Source organism: Monodon monoceros, unplaced genomic scaffold, assembly GCF_005190385.1.
Source record: "Monodon monoceros isolate NGI ecotype Baffin Bay Population unplaced genomic scaffold, NGI_Narwhal_1 Super_Scaffold_21, whole genome shotgun sequence".
Classification (NCBI taxonomy): domain Eukaryota; kingdom Metazoa; phylum Chordata; class Mammalia; order Artiodactyla; family Monodontidae; genus Monodon; species Monodon monoceros.
In genome coordinates, this window is record NW_021703778.1 from 77052581 (window position 1) to 77070968 (window position 18388).

Genomic DNA, 18388 nt, shown 5'->3' on the forward strand with positions numbered 1-18388 from the left:
GTTCCCCGACCAGGGATCAAACCCAGACCCCCTGCATTGGGAGCATGGAGTCTTAATCACTGGACCACCAGGGAAGTCCTAGAGGTCACTTATAACGAGAGTCGCCTGGTATTGACGCATATACACTCACCAGTATGGTGGATGACATGACTATGACTTTATTAGGAGTAAAAGGCGAAATAATTGAACATTTATCGAGCACCTACAGTAATATGCCAAACTTTGTGCTATCAGCATGTACATAAAATATTTCATTTAATTTCTACTTAGTACTGTGAGATGGGCACATAGGGACTTGTATATGTTAATAACTAGTATGTAGTCTAAAACTAAAACCTTGAGGCTGCTCTGGTGGCATGGTGGTTAAGAATCCGCCTGCCAATGCAGGGGACATGGGTTCCAGCCCTGGTCCAGGAAGATCCCACATGCCGCAGAGCAACTAAGCCCGCGAGCCACAACTACTGAGCCCTCGTGCCACAACTACTGAAGCCCGCGCACCTAGAGCCCCTGCTCTGCAAGAAGATAAGCCACCGCAATGAGAAGCCCATGCACCGCAACAGAGCAGCCCCTGCTTGCCGCAACTAGAGAAAGCCCACGCGCGACAACGAAGACCCAACGTAGCCAAAAATAAATAAATTAATTAAAATATATATATATATGTATATATATATATACATATATATATATATATATAGTTTAAAAAAATAAAACTCAAACCTTCTCTCTCTGGCTTAGAGTCCATGTTCTTTCTACTACAGTATTAGTAAGCTTCACTTTGGAAGAGGCTTAAATTTCCCTCAGTGCTCCTAAAAGGATGGCATTTATCTTTCTACCTGAGCGTGGCCGCTTCGTTTTGTCAGCTTCACTCTAGTTTGGTCCAGGCAGGGTACATCCCCATAGCGGTTCTTCTCTAGGTTTCCTGGAGACCTGAAGGAAATGAAACAAACTAAAATAAAGAAAAAAAAAAACAGCTACAAGAGTTGAAAATGGATGACAATGCAAGTGGAACTGAGCGCCAAGTCAGGAGATTGTTGTCATTCATAACTTTTTTTTTTTGGTACTATTTGGTTTCGAAAAAATCATTTGCATACATATTGATTAAAAGCAAAAAAAAACTTATAAAGACCACACATATAAAGTAATACCCTATATTGTTCATAGGTATGAATGTATATGTAACAGTATAAACAAAATGATCTGGTAGGAAACATACCACATTCATACTAGTAACTGCTTCTGGGGAATGAGGAGAACTGATGGTGAGGATTACAAGGATTTCAACTTTACAGTTAATTCTTTTATACAATAAAAAAGATGAAGCAAATCCAACAAAATGCTAAAAACTGTCAGTACTAATGCGGTGATAGGAAATAGTTGTTTGTCACATTATGCTCTGTTCTTTCTCATATTTAAAAAAAAAAATTCCCAGACTTCCCTGGTGGCACCAGGGTTAAGAATCCACCTGCCGGGCTTCCCTGGTGCCGCAGTGGTTGAGAGTCCGCCTGCCAATGCAGGGGACACGAGTTTGTGCCCTGGTCTGGGAAGATCCCACATGCCGCGGAGCGGCTGGGCCCGTGAGCCATGGCTGCTGAGCCTGCACGTCCGGAGCCTGTGCTCCGCAACGGGAGAGGCCACAACAGTGAGAGGCCCGCGTACCGTAAAAAAAAAAAAAAGAATCCACCTGCCAATGCAGGGGACACGGGTTCGAGCTCTGGTCCAGGAAGATCCCACATACCACAGAGCAACTAAGCCTGTGCACCACAACTACTGAGCCTGCACTCTAGAGCCCACAAGCCACAACAACTGAGCCCGCATGCCACAACTACTGAAGCCCACACACCCAGAGCCCATGCTCTACAACAAGAGAAGCCACCACAATGAGAAGCCTGCGCTCCACAACGAAGAATAGCCCCCACTCGCCACAACTAGAGAAAGCCTGCGTGCCGCAATGAAGACCCAACGCGGCCAAAAATAAATAAATTTATTAAACACAGTTTGAGTACTCTGTGGATTAAAAAAAAAAAAAAAAATCCTTCTTCCCACACAAATAAGCCCAGCTGATATTTTACAAAGTTCCAAGAACAATTCAATAAAAGGAATACTCTTTTCGACCAACAGTGCTGGAGTAATTAGATACCTATAGGGAAAAAAATCTGAACATCAACCTAAACCTTACACCTTACACAAAAGTTCATTCAAAATGGATCACAGACTTAAATTAAATGTAAAACATAAACCTATAAAAATTTTAGGAAAAAAAACGTAGAAAAATCTTTGGATTCTAGGGCTAGGCAATGTGTTCTTAGACTTGACACCAAGAGCATGATCCGTACACGGAATAACTGTTAAAGGAACTTCATCAAAATCAACTTCTGCTTCACAAGAGACCCAGAAAAGGATGAAAAAAAAGCTACAGACTGGAAGAAAATATTCGCAAACCATGTATCCAACAAAGAACCAGTACCTAGAATATAAAGAACTCTCAAATCCCAACAGTTTAAAAAAAAATCCAAATAGAAAATGGGCATAAGACATTTTACAAAGAGAATATACAGACGGCAAAAAAGCACATGAAAAGATGCTCAATATCATTAGATAGTAGGAAAATGTAAATTAAAACCACAATTTTAATTTAGGGATCTCATCACACACTTATCAGAACAGCTAAAATAAAAAATAGTGACAACACTGAACGCTGGTGAGGATGCAAAGAAAATGGATCATTCATATATCGCTGGGAGGAATGCAGAAGGGTACAGCCACTCTGGAAAAGAGCTGGGCAGTTTTTCATAAAACTAAACACATAGTTACCATATGACCTATCAATCCCACTCTTGGACATTTATCCCAGAGAAATAGAAACCTATTTTCACACAAAACCTCGACACAAATGTTCAGAGCAGCTTTAATTGTAATAGAAACTGGAAACAACCCAGATGTCCTTCAACAGGTAAATGGTTAATTGGTTAACAGTTTGTACTGTGGTTCATCCATACCATGGAATATTACTCAGCAATAAAGAGGAACACACTTGATACAAATAACAACTTGGGTGAATCTCCCGAGAATTCTACTGAGTGAAAAAAGGCAATCCCAAAAGTTTACACATAGCATGATTCCATTTACATAATAACGTTCTTAAAATGATAAAATTATAGTAATGGAGAATTGATTAGTGGTTGCAGGGGTTAGGGATGGGGAGGGGTGGAATGGAGGTATGTGGTTATGGAATTCTGTATCTTGACTGCAGTTATGTATACACAAACTTACCTGTGTGATAAAAATTGTAAAGAACTAAATACATACACACACACTGAAACTGGGGAAATCTGAATAAGATTGGTGGATTGTATCAATATCCTGGTTGTGATACTATATTAAACTTCTGGGAGATGTTACCATGGGATAGCTGTGGAAAGGGTACACATGATCTCTATTATTTCTTACAAATGCATGTGAATCTACAATCATCTCATAATAAAGTTAAAATTTAAAGTTAAAATTTTTAAAATCCTTTGAAAGGATGGTATAGGGGAGGAAAAAAAAGGGAAAGAAAGTCTCTTGGTCCACGGGCATCCTGGACAGCAGTGAATATTCTATCTACTTCTTAATCTAGAATTCCATGGGAAACAGTTTGTTCTGTGTAAGTAGTTCTACTGGAACTTGGTGTTAAGACAGGGGCCTGAAGATGTTGAGGATTCTGGTTTCTAGTTCCTGAAGTGGGACGTTTTCATTGATTCAGTAAATAAAGAGGCAAGATTGGGAAGTCCTTCCATAGGACTAGGACATATTCTCTGATTATAACACGACAGCTGGCTTGGGTGATGCAAGGAGCACAATCCAAACCCACTTTTTTAATGTGGGGAAGGGGAACCATTGTAGAAATGACACCTCAAGGACCCCTCAGTAGAAGCACCCAGAGCAGGGTCAGAAATACCCAGGACAAGTGTGCATCCTCTGCACTGGCTGGGAAAAAGACTGGATACATACAGGGGTCTTGAGCTGGTAGGGATGAAACAGAGCTGTGTGGGAGAGAAGAATACTCTCCCCACATGATATATACTCTGCTTTCTCTCTCTCTTTTTTATTTCTTATTTTCCTTTGCATTCTTGTTCTGCTTATTGATTTTTTCTCAATTGCTTCTTCTCTCTTACTTCCCTTATCTGTTTCCTAACTCATTATTTTCCCTCTTTTTTTTTTTCCTTTTCCCTCTTTCCTCACTCCCTGCATACCTTCTTTACAGCACACTGACTAAGCTGGACAGGAATTACAAGAGGAAAGAGGTACTCACAGAATCACGGATTCCTAAAACATTTAAGCTACAAAAGAGTAAGTAGATATCAGTGAGTCTAATATCAAATACTACACACAGGAAAACTGAGGTGCAAAGAAGAGAAATAACTTGGGTAAGTTACAGAGAGTATTTCTGGCTAAGCTGGAACTTGAGCCTGGGACCCACTGGGGAGAGCTTCCTTAATTTTCTTTTTTTTTTTTAAGATTTTTTTTTTTTTTGATGTGGACCATTTTTAAAGTCTTTATTGAATTTGGTACAATATTGCTTCTGTTTTACGTTTGGATTTTTGGCTGCGAGGCATATGGGATCTTAGCTCCCTGACCAGGGAACAAACCTGCACCCCCTGCATTGGAAGGCAAAGTCCTAACCACTGGACCGCCAGGGAAGTCCCTGAGCTTCCTTAATTTTCAACAAACAGTCTCAAAACTTGGAGAAAAAGAAGCTTTTGCAACAGCCAATGAAAACATGGTAAGATAAATGACAGCAGCAGTAAGAGAAATGATCCATGCTCTATTGCCAACAATAGTTATCAAGTGGTTATAAACCAGTTACAGAATTCAGGTAGAAGGAAAATCCCACAAGGCTGAATTCCTAAGAGGCAACTCTTTTCTCTTACTGACTGTGGATTATCTTAAATGGACCAGTACCCCTCCTCAGAAAGTAATGTAATACTATAAACGCTGTAGGGAGAAACTGCCCAAATGAAAGGACCAGAGATCAAATCGACAGCCTACATTTTGAGCCTACATTTTTGTTTTTTTCCTAAAAACACTTGCATATCAGGGAAATATCAAAAAATGTATCCATTAGTACACAGTCCCTCCACTGGGACCAAAGACCTTCAGAAATTTCACAGCATACACTGTTGGAAACAAGCACCAAGAGGTGCCTCTTTCTGGAGGAGAGAAACTATCATCTAAGTGAGAGTGAGGCTCTTAACACAAGGAAAAGCCTCTGTTAAGGAAGTGAGGTGTGGAAGGAGGGGTAGGGGTACCAATGCGTGCCACAGCATCCTGGAAAGTGATCGCTGGCCCAAACCTTTCCTACTTACATGGAACAGTGGAAAGTGCCAACAGGGTTCTCACGACGGATGTCTTCATACTCCTCATATATCCCCCGCTTTTGCCTGGTGCTAACATAGTCCATCAACTCTTGGATGGTCATGGCATGGGGACCTGGGACATGCACTGAGTCCCAGTCTAAGGTCGGAGGGAGGGAGAACAGGATGATCTCATCGAAGGGATCTGGGTGGCCGTTCATCTGGGATAGAAACTGGAAATTCCAAGTGGCGAGGTCAATTTTAACGTACCCACCCAGGTTTTCTGGAAGGCACTCCTTGGGCAGGTGCTGGGTGACTTCAGATGTCTTTAATATCTGAATCTGGAAAGCCAGAAAGAACCACGTGAGTATGTGGGGAGGGAGGGGAACAAACAGATAAAGAACAAAAGTGCTTTGGAGAATGATATGAGATTTGCTTGAAATACCTGGTAAACTTAGAAAAGGAGTAGACTGAATTTCATCTGCTTGGGAATGAAGTCCTACGAATTTCCCAGAAAAGGTTTGACTTCCCACAACGTATAGCAAATTCATTCCTGGAATTAGGGGCCCTGTTATAAACCTTATATAAACGTAGGTATAGTGAACCAAGGCTTTATACTATTTACAAGGCTTTCCAGTACCATCTCATGTGGGTATTCGCCTTTTTGACTACTAAGAATGCATGGGAAGTGGTTATTTTTGTCAACCCCATACTAAGGCAATCAATTCTAAGCCTGTTGGCTTGTGTTTTACTCACAGCTTGGTATGGACATCCTCAAAGATAGGTTTCTGTGAAAGCAAGACAAGACCAGCCTCCCAGAGGCTGGGTAGCCCAGGAAAAATGCTAGAGAAGTAATTGTAATACTTAATTCCTCTCTCTGCTTGGACACAGCCATACTGGACCAAATTAGCCTAGTTGGTTCTCTTTGGAATCTGTGTGGAATGGGAATGTTTGCCTTGCTTGCTGTTGCCTCTTCCTGGAATGCCCTCTTTTCCTCTTTGGCCTCTTCAAGGACGAGCTTATAGCTCAACCTCTTCTGTGAAGCCCTCCCTGACAGTCTGAGATAACATTCTCCTCTATGTTTCTCAGAGCCACAGTTCTCTGAACATGTCTGTGTCCCCTTTCAGGACCATAAGCTCCTCAGGAATAAGGGCTATCTTACTCAACTTTTAATTCCCAGGGCCCAGAGCCTGGACTGTAAAGGTGCTCAATATATTCTGAGTTCATACATGCATGTATATACTTGTATATAATTCAAGTGTTAAGAACTTGCCTAAGGAGTCCTCTCAAAGAGTTATCTTAGGAAAGACATCTCCTACTCTGGAGTCACTAGGCCACTAAGTAGCTTCCGCAGAATCAAACATCTTTAGTTTCCCCTCTCCAACCCAAGTCGCCTCAGCTACAAAGATCTGTATTGTTATTATTCATATAATCTCATACTAAAAAAAAAAACCATCTGATAATATTTTACAACATTATTATCTTATTCTATTATACCAATGTTTCATATACCCTTTCTTTCAAGGGTGAGAAATGAATGAGTAAATGACTGAAACCACAATCTTTCCATCCTGGAATATTCAGTGGATGATAATAGAATCAAGATAATTTTAGACAACGCTTTTGAAGTTGGGAAGCAACAAGCTGTTTTAAGAGAAAATGCCAGGAATAAAGTAAAAGAGAGATTGAGAGTCTCCTCCGCCACCGTGGTGGTCAAGGGGACTGAATATTTCCAGTTGAACAAATTCAAACACCAGTTCAACTGATGTAATTATATTAGGAGTTGTTAAATATTAAAAGCCTGTAGAGCCACAGGACTAAATTTTGGAGTAGTAGCTATCTCTAAGTCACTCATGGGACACATTCCTTTGATACTATCTGCATGCAAGGTGCTACGTACAGGGGAAGTGCCCAAACTACGTCCAGGTCCTAACTCCAAGGAACTTGTACAGTAAGAAAGGCAGCCTATACTGGGCTGAGTAAAGAATAAAGCAGAGGATATAAGTGAATACACTAACAGAAGCAGAAAGAGAAACAAGCCAGGAAGGTTTCTTGAAGGTAGAAAATTAACTGGCAGGTTTCAGCAGTAGAGATGGAAATGTATCTATCCCACCTCCAAATAAAATTAAGTTAGCTTCCTTTACCCTCTCCCGGACTTTGTCCTTCAGAAGGAGGCTGATGATGGAGTAGGGCACTCGGAACCATATGGGTGCTCCCACAATCAGCACTTTCTTCAAACGAGCTGGAAAAGCTCCCTGCGGAGAACAATACAAGGATTTAAAAATACCAGTTAGGGCACTGCAACAGTGCCTAATGGGACCTTTGACTGTTCAAGTACAAAGTTTAGGTTTTTTGCTCTTCTCACCATTCTTACCCAGCAGGGGGAGTCTATAGCTTAATTCAGGTTTCACTTAGTAGCTAGAGAAAAAGTGGTTAAAAAGAAAGAAATGGAAGCAACTTAAATGCCCATCAACAGAGGAATGGATAAAGAAGATGTGGTACGTGTATATATATATATATAATGGAATATTACTCAGCCATAAAAAAAAACAAAATAATGCCATTTGCAGCAACATGGATGAACCTAGAGATTGTCATACTGAGTGAAGTTAAGTCAGACACAAAAAGACAAATATCATATATCGCTTATATGTGGAATCTACAAAAAGTGTACAAATGAACTTACTTACAAAACAGAAGTAGAGTCACGGATGTAGAAAACAAACTTATGGTTACCAGGGGATGAAGCAGGGAGAGGGATAAATTGGGAGATTGGTATTGATATATACACACTACTATATAGAAAATAGATAATAAGAACCTGCTGTATAGCACAGGGAACTCTATACTCTGTAATGGCCTATATGGGAAAAGAATCCAAAAAAAAAAAAAAAAGAGTGTACATATGTAGATACATCAATATAACTGATTTGTACACCTGAAACTAACACAACATTGTAAATCAACTAAACTCCAATAAACATTTTTTAAAAAGAAAGAAAGAAATTAAAAGCTGATTTACCTTTAAAAGTAATGATGTTATGGAGAAACAGAGAAGAACAAAAGTTTGGCCTGGGACACCTCAGAATTATAGGTGAGTGTGCTGGAACCTGCACATTTAAATGCATGGGCTTTGAGTTATTTGATCTGGACCCATTTAATGACAGAGAAAGACTTCAGGACCTGTAGTTACATTAGTAAGAGATACCCTAAAGATTCTCAAGTCTTCCGGCAGATCTGAAAGAGGAATCTCAAAGGAAACTTTGATAACAGATGGATATCTCCTTACCATTTTTTTCCATGATTATATTTCCCTGATCACATGAGTTCTCTATGATTTTTATTGTCAGCACAATGCTGCATTTTCAGAGAAAATCTTATTTGTGAAGCAAATAAATAAAATAAAAATTAAAAGTAACAATGTTATGTTGTCAATATAAGTTTTATGGATCAAAACTACTCTGATTTTTCTTGTCAGCATACGTGTGTGCATCCTTAAGTTCTGATTATTAAAACTTTAAGGAACAACTAGATCACGAGTAAAATGAACATGAAACATTTCTCATAATCTTTCCTTTATTCTGATATCTGTGTGTTTATAATCGTTGATTTTCCACTCATCTCTTCATCTATTTACGTATTCATTCATTCAATCAATCAATATGATCTAGCGGGCACAAGGGCAAATGAGGTCTAAAAGAAAAAAGACACCCTGATCTGTACAAGGCATAAGAATGAAAAATTATTCCTTCTTAATCCATAGCTCTTAGTTTCATTTAGTTTCTCAATATTTCAACACTTCTCATAGGCAGGGATACTGAATAATACTGGTATTCTAACTGGGAAGAAATTATTCCCAGTTAGATTATAATAGTATTTTTTTAAAAATATTTTTATTTATCTATTTTTGGCTGCTCTGTTTCTTCATTGCGGCACGCAGCCTTCTCTAGTTGTGCTGTGCGGGCTCCAGAGTGCACAGGCTCAGTAGTTGTGGCACGTAGGCTCTCTAGTTGTGGCACGCGGGCTCTCTAGTGGCGTGCAGGCTTAGTTGCCCTGCGGCACACGGGATCTTAGCTCTCCCACCAGGGATTCAACCCACGTCCCCTGCAGCGGAAGTCAGGTCCTTAACCACTGGACCACCAGGGGAGTCCCCACTATAATAGTATTTTTGTTTTTGGCTGTGTTAGGTCTTTGTTGCTGCGTGGAGGCTTTCTCTAGTTGCAGTGAGCGGGGGCAACTCTTCGTTGTGGTGCACAGGCTTATCATTGCAGTGGCTTCTCTTGTTGTGGAGCACAGGCTCTAGGCGCACAGGCTTCAATAGCTGTGGCACACGGGCTCAGTAGTTGTGGCTCGCGGGCTCCAGAGCGCAGGCCCAGCCGCCACGGCGCACAGGCCCAAGTTGCTCTGCGGCATGTGGGATCTTCCCGGACCAGGGCTCAAACCCGTGTCGCCTGCATTGGCAGGCGGATTCTTAACCACTGCGCCACCAGGGAAGTCCCTATAATAGTATTTTAAAGTATTATAATAGCATTTTAAAGTACAAAAGATAAATATAAATTATAATAGTATTTTAAAGTATAAAAGATAAATATGAAAAAATTAGCCACCCTATAAATAATAATCAGCATAAAAGTATAACGGTAAAAAGCCTCTGGTTTATAATAGCACTTGTGCACACAAGCACCATCTCTTTCCCTGTCTCTCTCCCCCTGTAAGCCACTGGTCATACAAAAAAGATGATTTATCCTTGGTGTCTGCTACGTTTATACATACATATATAGGTATACATTTTTTTAGCCTAGGAATATACGTCATAAGAAACATGCAAGACACATAATTTTAAAATCTTATTGAAAGACATAACAAAAGACTTTTAAAAAATCCATAAAACAAAACATAGCATTCCTGGACAGGAGAAGATGATGCTGTAAAGACGTCAATTCTCCAATTAATTCATTATATCCAAATTAAATCCCAAAGTGTTTTATCTTCCAGAACTTGACTGAGTGACTCTAACATTCATCTAATCAAAAGATGATGATTTTTTAAAATATTTCTCATCAGATTTATAATTTTGAATAAGTGGTTATCTCTGGGGAATGGCACTGGGGTGTGTGAGGGAGTGGTCAGAGACTTTTCCTTGAATTACTTTTTAATTGCTTTTATAATTTATAAAAACTACTTATAAAGTTTGTTTTTACTATGCATGTTATATATCAGTAAAAATTTAAATAAAAACACATGAAAGTGCATGTGAAAGAATAAAAGTGCAAAAAGGTCAAAACAACTTTTAGAAATAAAAGAATACAGGGAAGCTTGTTGTATAAGATATTAAACTTTATTATAAGGCTACAATAAATTAAAAAGTGAATATGTTGGTCTTGATGCCTAGATCAACAGAACAGGGAGTCCAGAAACAGACATACTTACCATATGGAAATTAAGTATAAGATAAAGGTGTTATCCCAAATGAGTAGGGAAATAAATGTATTAGCTAACAAATGTTGCCAGGACAGCTATTTGAAAACAAATTATTTTGTCCATAATATTATGTACCATACATAATATGATATATTATTAAATATACTACATGTAATATAGTATATTAAAACGATAATGAAAAATTAAGAAAACATAGTAGTATGACAAAAGACACCATAAAGTTGAACAAATTATAAACTGCAAAAATGCTGGTAACACATACTTAACAATACTCTTAATATTCTTAATAACAAGTCTTGTTAATCAATGAGACAAACACTTCAGTAGAAAAATGGGTAAGGACTTCCCTGGTGGCACAGTGGTTAACAATCCACCTGCCAATGCAGGGGACATGGGCTCAAGCCCTGCTCCGGGAAGATCCCACATGCTGCGGAGCAACTAAGCCTGTGCGCCACAACTACTGACCCTGCACTTTAGAGCCCGTGTGCCAGAACTACTGAAGCCCGTGTGCCTACAGCCCATGTTCCGCAACAAGAGAAGCCACAGCTATGAGCAGCCCGCATACCACAACAAAGAGTAGCCCCCACTCGCCGCAACTAGAGAAAGCCCACGCACAGCAACAAAGACCCAACGCAGCCAAAATTAAATTAATTAATTAATTAATTTTAAAAAATCTGAAGTATGAGACTGTGCATTAAACTTCTACTTACAACTTTCATGAGAATGAGGATGTTAGGGGACTATATTTAAAATTTTATCTGCTCCCAATGACAGAGCAATAAGTCACTAAGAAAAACATGATATGGATTTTAAGGCAACCAAACTTTTATTTCATTCTCTTTGAATTTATATAGCAAAACAACAACAAAACATCCATAGTAGTTTCATTATTTTGAACCAGATAAAGGAGGACACATTAACAGCAAAAGAACATTTGAAAAAAAAGAAGATACTACAATGTTATTATTTAAAGGAGTTCAAACAACAAAAAAAAGGATGTTATTATTTTAGAACTTCTAAATTCAAAAAAAGAGCAAAGGGAGGTGGGGTTCCCAGACTCCGTCTGGAGGAAGCGAGACTGCACCCGCTCAGGCAGTCAGAGGGAAGGGGATGGGACCGGTGGGTGGGCAGGCGGACTCGCCCTCTCGGTGACTGCACCAATCGGGTGTGCCCTACCTGCCCGCAAGTGCCCTTGGATGAGGCCGTCCTGTGTGCCCTGACCAGGTCTTGGTGCTCCGGCCGGGTGTCAGGCCTGTGCCTCTGAGGTAGGAGAGCCGAGTTCAGGACACTGGTCCACCAGAGACCTCCTGGCTCCATGTAATATCAAACGGCGAAAGCTCTCCCAGAGATCTCCATCTAAACGCTAAGACCCAGCTCCACTCAACGACCAGCAAGCTACAGTGCTGGACACCCTATGCCAAACAATTAACAAGACAGCAACACAACCCCACCCATTAGCAGAGAGGCTGCCTAAAATCATAATAAGGTCATAGACACCCCAAAACACACTACCGGACGCAGTCCCGCCAACCAGAAAGACAAGATCCAGCCTCACCCACCAGAACACAGGCACCAGTCCCCTCCACCAGGAAGCCTACACAACCCACTGAAACAACCTTAGCCACTGGGGGCACACACCAAAAACAACGGGAACTACGAACCTGCAGCCTGTGAAAAGGAGACCCCAAACACAGTAAGTTAAGCAAAATGAGAAGACAGAGAAACACACAGCAGATGAAGGAGCAAGTTAAAAATCCTACAGACCAAACAAATGAAGAGGAAATAGGCAGTTTACCTGAAAAAGAATTCACAGTAATGATAGTAAAGATGATCAAAAATCCTGGAAATAGAATGGAGAAAATACAAGGAATGTTTAACAAGGACCTAAAAGAACTAAAGAGCAAACAATGATGAACAACACAATAAATGAAATTTAAAATTCTCTAGAAGGAATCAATAGCAGAATAACAGAGGCAGAAGAACGGATAAGTGACCTGGAAGATAAAATAGTGGAAATAACTACCACAGAGCAGAATGAAGAAAAAAGAGTGAAAAGAATTGAGGACAGTCTCAGAGACCTCTGGGACAACATTAAACGCACCAACATTCGAATTATAGGGATCCCAGAAGAAGAGGAGAAAAAGAAAGGGACTGAGAAAATATTTGAACAGATTATAGTTGAAAACTTCCCTAATATAGGAAAGGAAATATTCAATCAAGCCCAGGAAGCACAGAGAGTCCCATACAGGATAAATCCAAGGAGAAACACGCCAAGACACATATTAATCAAACTATCAAAAATTAAATACAAAGAAAAAATACTAAAAGCAGCAAGGGAAAAACACCAAATAACAAACAAGGGAATCCCCATTAGGTAACAGCTGATCTTTCACAGCAGGAACTCTGCAAGCCAGAAGGGAGTGGCAGGACATATTTAAAGTGATGAAAGAGAAAAACCTACAACCAAGATTACTCTAGGCAGCAAGGATCTCATTCAGATTCGACGGAGAAATTAAAACCTTTACAGACAAGCAAAAGCTAAGAGAATTCAGCACCGCCAAACCAGCTTTACAAAAAATGCTAAAGGAACTTCTCTAGGCAGGAAACACAAGAGAAGGTAAAGACCTACAATAACAAACCCAAAACAATTAAGAAAATGGTAACAGGAACATACATATTGATAACTACCTTAAATGTAAATGGATTAAATGCTCCAACCAAAAGACACAGACTGGCTGAATAGATACAGAAACAAGACCCATAAATATGCTGTCTACAAGAGACCCACTTCAGACCTAGGGACACATACAGACTGAAAGTGAGGGGATGGAAGAAGATATTCCATGCAAATGGAAAATCAAAAGAAAGCTGGAGTAGCAATTCTCATATCAGACAAAAGAGACTTTAAAATAAAGACTATTACAAGAGACAAAGAAGGACAGTACATAATGATCAAGGGATCAATCCAAGAAGATATAACAATTGTAAGTATTTATGCACCCAACATAGGAGCACCTCAATACATAAGGCAAATGCTAACAGTCATAAAAGGGGAAATCAACAGTAACACAATCACAGTAGGGGACGTTAACACCCCACTTTCACCAATGGACAGATCATCCAAAATGAAAATAAATAAGGAAACACAAGCTTTAAATGATAAATTAAACAAGATGGACTTAATTGATATTTATAGGACATTCCATCCAAAAACAACACAATACACTTTCTTCTCAAGTGCTCATGGAACATTCTCCAGGATAGATTGTATCTTGGGTCACAAATCAAGCCTTGGTAAATTTAAGAAAACTGAAATCGTATCAAGTATCTTTAACAACCACAACTCTATGAGACTGGATATCAATTACAGGAAAAAAAAACCTGTAAAAAATACAAACACATGGAGGCTACACAGTACACTACTAAATAACCAAGAGATCACTGAAGAAATCAAAGAGAAAATCAAAAAATACCTAGAAACAAATGACAATGAAAACACAACAACCCAAAACCTATGGGATGCAGAAAAAGCAGATCTAAGAGGGAAGTTTATAGCAATACAAGAAACAAGAAACATCTCAAATAAACAAACTAACCTTACACCTAAAGCAATTAGAGAAAGAAGAACAAAAAAACCCCACAGTTAGCAGAAGGAAAGAAATCATAAAGATCAGAGCAGAAATAAATGAAAAAGACATGAAGGAAACAATAGCAAAGATCAAAACAACTAAAAGCTGGTTCTTTGAGAAGATAAACAAAATTGATAAACCATTAGCCAGACTCATCAAGAAAAAAGGGAGAGGACTCAAATCAATAGTATTAGAAATGAAAAAGGAGAAGTAACCACTGACACTGCAGAAATACAAAGGATCATGAGAGATTACTACAAGCAACTATATGCCAATAAAATGAACAACCTGGAAGAAATGGACAAATTCTTAGAAAAGCACAACCTTCTGAGACTGAACCGGGAAGAAATAGAAAATATAAACAGACCAATCACAAGCACTGAAATTGAGACTGTGATTTAAAATCTTCCAACAAACAAAAGCCTAGGACCAGATGGCTTCACAGGCGAATTCTATCAAACATTTAGAGAAGAGCTAACACCTATCCTTCTCAAACTCTTCCAAAATATAGCAGAGGGAGGAACACTCCCAAACTCATTCTATGAGGCCACCATCACCCTGATACCAAAACCAGACAAGGATGTCACAAAGAAAGAAAACTACAGGCCAATATCACTGATGAACATAGATGCAAAAATCCTCAACAAAATACTAGCAAACAGAATCCAACAGCACATTAAAAGGATCATACACCATGATCAAGTGGGGCTTACCCCAGGAATGCAAGGATTTTTCAATATACGCAAATCATCAGTGTGATAAACCATATCAACAAATTGAAGGAGAAAAAACCATATGATCGTCTCAACAGATGCAGAAAAAGCTTTTGACAAAATTCAACACCCATTTATGATAAAAACCCTCCAGAAAGAAGGCATAGAGGGAGCTTACCTCAACATAATAAAGGCTATATATGACAAACCCACAGCCAACATTGTTCTCTACGGTGAAAAACTGAAACCATTTCCTCTAAGATCAGGAAGAAGACAAGGTTGTCCACTCTCACCACTATTATTCAACATCGTTTTGGAAGTTTTAGCCACAGCAATCAGAGAAGAAAAAGAAATAAAAGGAATCCAAATCGGAAAAGAAGAAGTAAAGCTGTCACTGTTTGCAGATGACATGATACTGTACGTAGAGAATCCTAAACATGCTACCAGAAAACTACTAGAGCTAATCAATGAATTTGGTAAAGTAGCAGGATACAAAATTAATGCACAGAAATCTCTTGCATTCCTATACACTAAGAATGAAAGATCAGAAACAGAAATTAAGGAAACACTCCCATTTACCATTGCAACAAAAAGAATAAAATGCCTAGGAATAAACCTACCTAAGGAGACAAAAGACCTGTATGCAGAAAACTATAAGACACTGATGAAAGAAATTAAAAATGATACAAACAGATGGAGAGATGTACCATGTTCTTGGATTGGAAGACTCAACATTGTGAAAATAACTATACTACCCAAAGCAAGCTACAGATTCAATGCAATCCTTATCAAACTACCAATGGCATTTTTCACAGAACTAGAACAAAAAATTTCACAATTTGTATGGAAACACAAAAGATGCCGAATAGCCAATGCAATCTTGAGAAAGAAAAACGGAGCTGGAGGAATCAGGTTCCCTGACTTCAGACTATACTACAAAGCTACAGTAAATCAAGACAATATGGTACTGGCACAAAAACAAGAAATTTAGATCAATGGAACAGGATAGAAAGCCCAGAGATAAACCTATGCACATATGGTCACCTTATTTTTGATAAAGGAGGCAAGAATACACAATGGAAAAAAGCCAGCCTCTTCCCTAAGTGGTGCTGGGAAAACTGGACAGCTGCATGTAAAAGAGTGAAATTAGAACACTCCCTAACACCATACACAAAAATAAACTCAAAATGGATTAGAGACCTAAATGTAAGACCAGACACTATAAAACTCTAAGAGGAAAACATAAGCAGAACACTCTATGACATAAATCACAGCAAGATCCTTTTTGACCCACCTCCTAGAGAATGGAAATAAAAACAACAATAAACAAATGGGACCTTATGAAACTTAAAAGCTTTTGCACAGCAAAGGAAAACATAAACAAGACGAAAAGACAACCCTCAGAGTGGGAGAAAATATTTGCAAATGAAGTAACTGACAAAGGATTAATCTCTAAAATTTATAAGCAGCTCATGTAGCTCAGTATCAAAAAAACAAACAACCCAATCCAAAAATGGGCAGAAGACCTAAACAGGCATTTCTCCAAGATATACAGATTGCCAACAAAGAAGATATACAGACTGCCAACAAACACATGAAAGGATGTTCAACATCATTTATCTTTAGAGAAATGCAAATCAAAACTACAATGAGGTAACATCTCACACCAGTCAGAATGGCCATCAAAACATCTACAAACAATAAATGCTGGAGAGGGTACGGAGAAAAGGGAACCCTCTTGCACTGTTGGTGGGAAGGTAAATTGGTACAGCCACTACGGAGAACAGTATGGAGGTTCCTTAAAAAAACAAATATAGAACTATCATATGACCCAGCAATCCCATTACTGGGCATATACTTGAGAAAATCATAATTCAAAAAGAGTCACGTACCACAATGTTCACTGCAGCTCTAGTTACAATAGCCAGGACATGGAAGCAACCTAAGTGTCCATCGACAGATGAATGGATAAAGAAGATGTGGCACATATATACAATGGAATATTACTCAGCCATAAAAAGAAACGAAATTGAGTTATTTGTAGTGAGGTGGATGGACCTAGAGTCTGTCACACAGAGTGAAGTAAGTCAGAAAGAGAAAGACAAATACTGTATCCTAACACATATATATGGAATCCAAAAAAAAAAAAAAAAAGGGTTCTGAAAAACCTAGGGGCAGGATAGGAATAAAGATGCAGAGATCGATCCTTTTGTAGTTCATAAGTGTGATGATTGGGTGTTCATGCGCTTGTGTGACATGTGCCTCCTTCCAACCTTGTGGCACATTACCCGTGTGACGTGAAAAAAAAAAATGCAGACATAGAGAATGTACTTGAGGACACGGGGAGCGGGAAAGGTAAGCTGGGACAAAGTGAGAGAGTGGCATGGACATATATACACTAACAAATGTAAAACAGATAGCTAGTGGGAAGCAGCCACATAGCTCAGCGAGATCAACTCGGTGCCCTGTGACCACCCAGAGGGGTGGGATAGTGAGGGTGGGAGGGAGACGCAAGAGGGAGGAGATATGGGGATATATGTATATGTACAGCTGATTCACTTTGCTATAAAGCAGAAACTAACACACCATTGTAAAGCAATTATACTCCAATAAAGATGTTAAAAAAAAGAAAAAATTTATGGAATGCAGTACTGGGATGGCTGAAGGAAATAGATATCCGTATTTCTTGGTGACAGTGTAAATTTTTTCCCACTTTTATGGAGGGTAATGTATAAGAGAGATTAAAAATATTCATAATCTTTAGCCAAATAATCCATGTCTTAGAAATAACTTCTTAAAATAATTTAAAAGAAAAAGCTTAAATGATCATGATAGTATTATTTAAACCTGAAAACAATATGAATAATACAGAAAGATGGTTAGATGATTAAACTGTCTGTGATATATTAACTTACCAGGTTATTGTGACTCTGTTAAAACTGACAAACAGAAAGCCTATGTTGTGGAAAGGAGGGACTATTTAGTATGCAAAACTGGAAAAAAATTAGCTATCCATATGGAAAAAAAAGTCAGATTCCTACATCTCATACCATACTCAAAAATCAACTCCAGATGGATTAAGGTCTTAAATGACAAAAACAAAATTTTAAATTTTTAAAAGAAAATAGCTTCTCAAAAAGTTAAACATAGAACTACCACGTGATCCAACAATTCCACTTCTAGGCATATACACAAAAGAACTGAAAGCAAGGACTGAAACAGATGCTGTAACACCAATGTTCATGGCACCATTATTCACAATAGCCAAAAA

The 18388-nt window shown here is 38.9% G+C and overlaps 1 protein-coding gene and 1 non-coding gene across 3 annotated transcripts in view; one reads left to right on the top strand and one right to left on the bottom strand.

The window, feature by feature from the left end:
• Positions 1-18388, bottom strand: part of PTPN9 (protein tyrosine phosphatase non-receptor type 9) — a 78493-nt gene that overhangs the window by 13539 nt on the left and 46566 nt on the right. For both annotated transcript variants that reach the window (XM_029238057.1, XM_029238058.1), the window contains 3 exons: positions 7478-7588; positions 5346-5674; positions 834-927 (listed from right to left, as the gene is read on the bottom strand). In XM_029238057.1, coding sequence (XP_029093890.1) covers positions 834-927; positions 5346-5674; positions 7478-7588 — 534 coding nt within the window. The remainder of the gene's footprint in view (positions 1-833; positions 928-5345; positions 5675-7477; positions 7589-18388) is intronic.
• LOC114905439 lies at positions 17321-17415 on the top strand. Its single transcript, XR_003796264.1, has one exon. It is a non-coding gene; the product is annotated as a small nucleolar RNA U13 (small nucleolar RNA).